Below are 4,260 nucleotides of genomic sequence, written 5' to 3'. Positions count from 1 at the left end.
GAAAGATTCCCGTCATTGCTACAGGCATTTTGCCCTTTTATGAAACCTGTTTTTGAGGTTTAGGACAAAAGGTTTTCAAGCTGAGTGTTCAGTATCTTCTGTTCCACATTAAAGGAACATAATGTAAGATTTGGTCTTTTTTGTGATTTGGTGTCCCTGCCGTTTCATAGTGTAACGTTAATTCACCGCTGTGTCCTAACCCTGACCCTGTCCACAAAAAGAGTGGATCTCTGAGAAATCTAAGAACACCTTAGTTATGAAATCAGAAGGGTAATGAACTGCCACCTTAGCCGAATGATTATTTATGAAGGAGATCCTGGGCCCGTTGTGTGTACGGCATCGTCCTGGTTAGATCGGCGACAATCGATCTGATGAACTGCCTTCGTAATGCGCTGCCTATCTGTGAAGTTACGGAATTTCCCAATCTATATATTTGTCTTTATTTCTGTAGCGCTATTTCACAAGAGGTTATCTAATTGCACTTTTCATCTAGACCGTACTCTCTCTAATATTATTTACAGAGACCCAACACTTCCCCCCATGAGCAAGCACTTGGCAGCTGTGACAAGGAAAACTCCTTTCAACAGTAAAAACTTGGAGCAGAACCCAGACTCAGACTGTTAATTACTTAATTGATTGGAACAGGGTTTTGGTGGTTCGGACTGGTGAGCCCAGTCAAGCTTCAGCCGCCCTGGGAACGGTTTCACAAAGCTATTTTAGATTGGTCTATAGTGTTAGACTAATCTAAAGTTAGACACACAAATAAAGACTAAGTTTAGACCAACTTAGGTCTAAGTTACCCCGGTAACCACCAGTTACAATCAGTTACATTACAGGGAACATGGCTGCTGGTATTATGGAGAGCGCTATGAGAAGGAAAGGAGTTTTTAGGGCCCGCAGTAACCTACTAGAAAAAAACAACAATGAGGACTGAATTAGCTACTGAGCCCTGCCTCCTCCAGTTTTAGGATTCTTCCTCTTAAATATTTCTTTTTTGGCATCTTGTACCATGTGCTCGGATCTTTTCTGTATATCTTCAAGGTTCAAGGTCAAGGTTAACGCTGTTTACTGTCGCCACATTTTTTTTACAAATCAAGCATTTCTACCACACTCAACGCTAAATTAGTACAATGTTCTTATAACTATGACACTGCTTCAACAAACACATTTTTTCAGCAGGGGTAAACTGTACTGAGTGGTTGGATACGCTTGAAAAGTGTCTTATTTTACCCAGAATTCACTGCAGTGTAGTCCTACTGAAGATAGTCAGACTATCTGCTATATCTAAGCCATAGTCAAAGTCTATCTTTGTGAAACCGGCCCCTGGCTTTGTATGTATTTGGAGGTAATCAGGGATCCAGTTTTCAAATAATGTACCTCGAGCCAACGGGAAACTCCTCAGGTACGTTTCACCTGCGACCTCGGTTGTTGAGATGCTGGATGTGATGTGTAGGTGAGAAATGCTAACCTGCAGTAGCTTCTGAGGTTACAGCCTCTTGAAGTCTGTTGTGAGGTCTGTTCCTAAACGACTTGATGACTTTAGTGAGATTATCGGTTAGTGTGTCCAGGGCTTGAAGCTCCATGGAACCGGAGTTAGCATTCATGCTAGATGCCTCAGGCGTAGCACTTAGCTCTCCCTCATCTTCAGCGGCAGTGTTTCCAACTCACAAGTTAGGAAAGTTTGTGTCTTGCTTGTAGCGCTAGAATCTGGTCCAAATTGGGCCCATGTGGATCCTAATTTAATGAAAGGATCATTCCGTCTCTTTGGGAGAGTGAGACGTTACATGGATGTCAGTCTGTGTGTTAAGAGATAGTGAACATCAGCGTTTTCCTCTTTACACAGAGTTCAGAGAACGACTGTGACGAGGCCGGCGGCAGCCTGGCTCAGAGACAGAGGATCGTCTTCTTAGAAAATAACCTGGAGCAGCTCAGCAAGGTCCACAAACAGGTCAGTGGACCCCCCCCCCCCCCACATAGTTTCTGTTGCTAACCTGTCAGTCTTTTAGATCACTGGACTATTTACCGTCTGAAAATCAGACAGAGAAGCATCAGTAATTTAACCCTTTGTGTTGCCCAGCTGGTGCGGGACAATGCTGACCTTCGCTGTGAGCTGCCCAAGCTGGAGAAGCGTCTGCGGGCCACAGCAGAGCGAGTGAAAGCTCTTGAATCCGCCTTGAGAGACGCCAAGGAGTCATCTTTGAGGGACCGCAAGCGATACCAACAGGAAGTGGACCGCATCAAAGAGGCCGTTCGCTCCAAGAACGTCTCCAGGAGAGGACACTCTGCTCAGATAGGTGAGGACAACCCTCAACAAACTAAACATACTGACGAGTCAGATGTTCTTACAAGGTTTGTCCTGAGGGGGGCGCTACACAAAAGGTGTGGAAAATGGTTGATTCTCAGAGGAGCAGGGGTTAAATCTGTCAGGACAGTCTGCTTGTTAGACTTAAGTTGTCCTAATGGTGGCACTGGAGGAAGGTCAGGTGGGTTGTTCTGAGAATCCAGCAGCAGTTTCATGTCTCAGACTAAATCTGGATCAGGTTTGAAGAAGCCGACCACTGAATCACCTGTCACCTGTCTCCATGTAGCCAAGCCAATCAGAGCAGGACATCAGCACCATCATCACCCGTCCTCCTCTGCAGCCGTCAGACCGACTGTCCGAGGAGGGGGGTCGATATCCAGTCCACGTCATCATTCCCCCCGACAGCAACCGCCTCCACAAGCACAGCAACCACAAGCCCATCCGAGCCACAGCAAGTAAGCTGAAGGTGAGACCCGACCACAGCAACACATCTTTTGTCCTGTGCGTAAGGTTTGGGAGTCGGTACGGTGTCTTCAGTGTCCAGTGTTGAAACCCTGAACAGTGCGCTGATCAGTTTATCACATCTTGTCCTCACAGGTAGCAGACGACTCCCGATCCTTTTCTGTGGAACGTTCCTGCTCTCACCGCTCTGCCTTTACCGGATCCAGACTCCTACTTTCTACTACTCTTTCCACCTTAACAGCCAACAAGTGCTTTCTTTCCTCCTCTGAGTCTGATCAGCTGTCTGACTCTTCTTACCGACAGAGAATCTCTTCTGGTGCTCAGAGTCTGTTTGTTTCGCTGGATAAATTCAGTTACATTTGTTAAATAAGTCTAATAACGAGTTTAATAACAGGTTTTATTAAATGAAACGTGGTTGTATTGAGCGCGGTGCTGCAGTGGAAGCCTTGTGGGCAGTAACGCCCGTCAGTACGTCCACTAAAGTGCTTGTTTTTGCCGCTGACAGGCTCAGCATCAGACAACATTATGGATCCCTACAGAGAGAACTTTCTTTTGTTTGACAAGAAACAGCAGGTACAGCACTCTCCTCAAACCACCACACTCCACTGATAAATACAGTTATCTGAGCTCTCAGATCCTCGTAAAACTCGCTTCAGTCAAACCCTAACCAAAACTCTGGTGGTTCGTCTTTCCACTCCAACCATCACAACTCTGGCTGAGTTGAAGTAAATTCACCAAGTTAGATTATGACTTTCATAATTGTGACGTAATATCTCATCATTTGTCTAAATGTGATAGTGCTGGCCTAGTTTTGGTTTCCAAGTCATACATTTTGTCTTTGTAATCACTATTGTTGTGCCGTTCACTTTAATTTATACTTTGGGCAACTCCCGTTGTTTTAAACGTGCTATAAAAAGACTCGACTTGGCCATATCAGTATAAAGTCAGACCCCTCTGCTCAGCTCAGTAAAACATACACAGTATATAATATTATAATAATAATGTTTCCTCCACAGTATTTGTGTATCAGAACAGCTGCGAATGCTTTATGTATGAAACACAGTCTACTTCATGTTTGAACAACTTCTGTGTTTGATGAATGTTACATCAATACATCAGTTTTTTGAGTAATATGTCGAAGACAGAAAAAGATAAATATCTTTTTTTGTAATATTTCCTTTGACGTGCACACTCCATCATCTGGAATTGTTTCACAATGTCAAACGTGGAGAGAAGCTGAATCTAATAACATGATGACAAAAATGTAATTTTATTATATATTATAAAGAATACAGTTAAAATTAGGTTTTCTTCATAACATACAATTAAACCTCAAAATATTAGAAGACCTTCCTGTAACATTATGAAGTGATCTGGAAATACAAAGCCTGTAAAAAGTATTCCCCCCCACTGATGTTTCACCCTTTTGTTTCTTTTATACATGAAATCATTGTCAGTATAATTTGGCTGAACGGATTTTTACTATCTATTAATGT

At 43.4% G+C, this 4,260-nt stretch overlaps 1 protein-coding gene across 2 annotated transcripts in view; it reads left to right on the top strand.

Moving 5' to 3' along the window:
- LOC123974353 (kinesin heavy chain-like) overlaps positions 1–3,997 on the top strand; it is a 47,867-nt gene extending 43,870 nt beyond the window's left edge. The window contains exons 23-26 of one of the 2 annotated variants that reach the window (XM_046054982.1): positions 1,844–1,948; positions 2,078–2,294; positions 2,589–2,768; positions 2,900–3,997. In XM_046054982.1, coding sequence (XP_045910938.1) covers positions 1,844–1,948; positions 2,078–2,294; positions 2,589–2,761 — 495 coding nt within the window. In that variant the 3' untranslated portion in view covers positions 2,762–2,768; positions 2,900–3,997. Of the gene's footprint in view, positions 1–1,843; positions 1,949–2,077; positions 2,295–2,588; positions 2,804–2,899 lie in introns of both variants that reach the window. The other variant, XM_046054983.1, reaches the window with a different exon arrangement.
- The last annotated feature ends 263 nt before the right edge of the window (positions 3,998–4,260 follow it).

The sequence above is a fragment of the Micropterus dolomieu genome, linkage group LG07, assembly GCF_021292245.1.
Source record: "Micropterus dolomieu isolate WLL.071019.BEF.003 ecotype Adirondacks linkage group LG07, ASM2129224v1, whole genome shotgun sequence".
Lineage (NCBI taxonomy): Eukaryota > Metazoa > Chordata > Actinopteri > Centrarchiformes > Centrarchidae > Micropterus > Micropterus dolomieu.
This window is presented reverse-complemented; position numbering and strand designations above follow the sequence as displayed.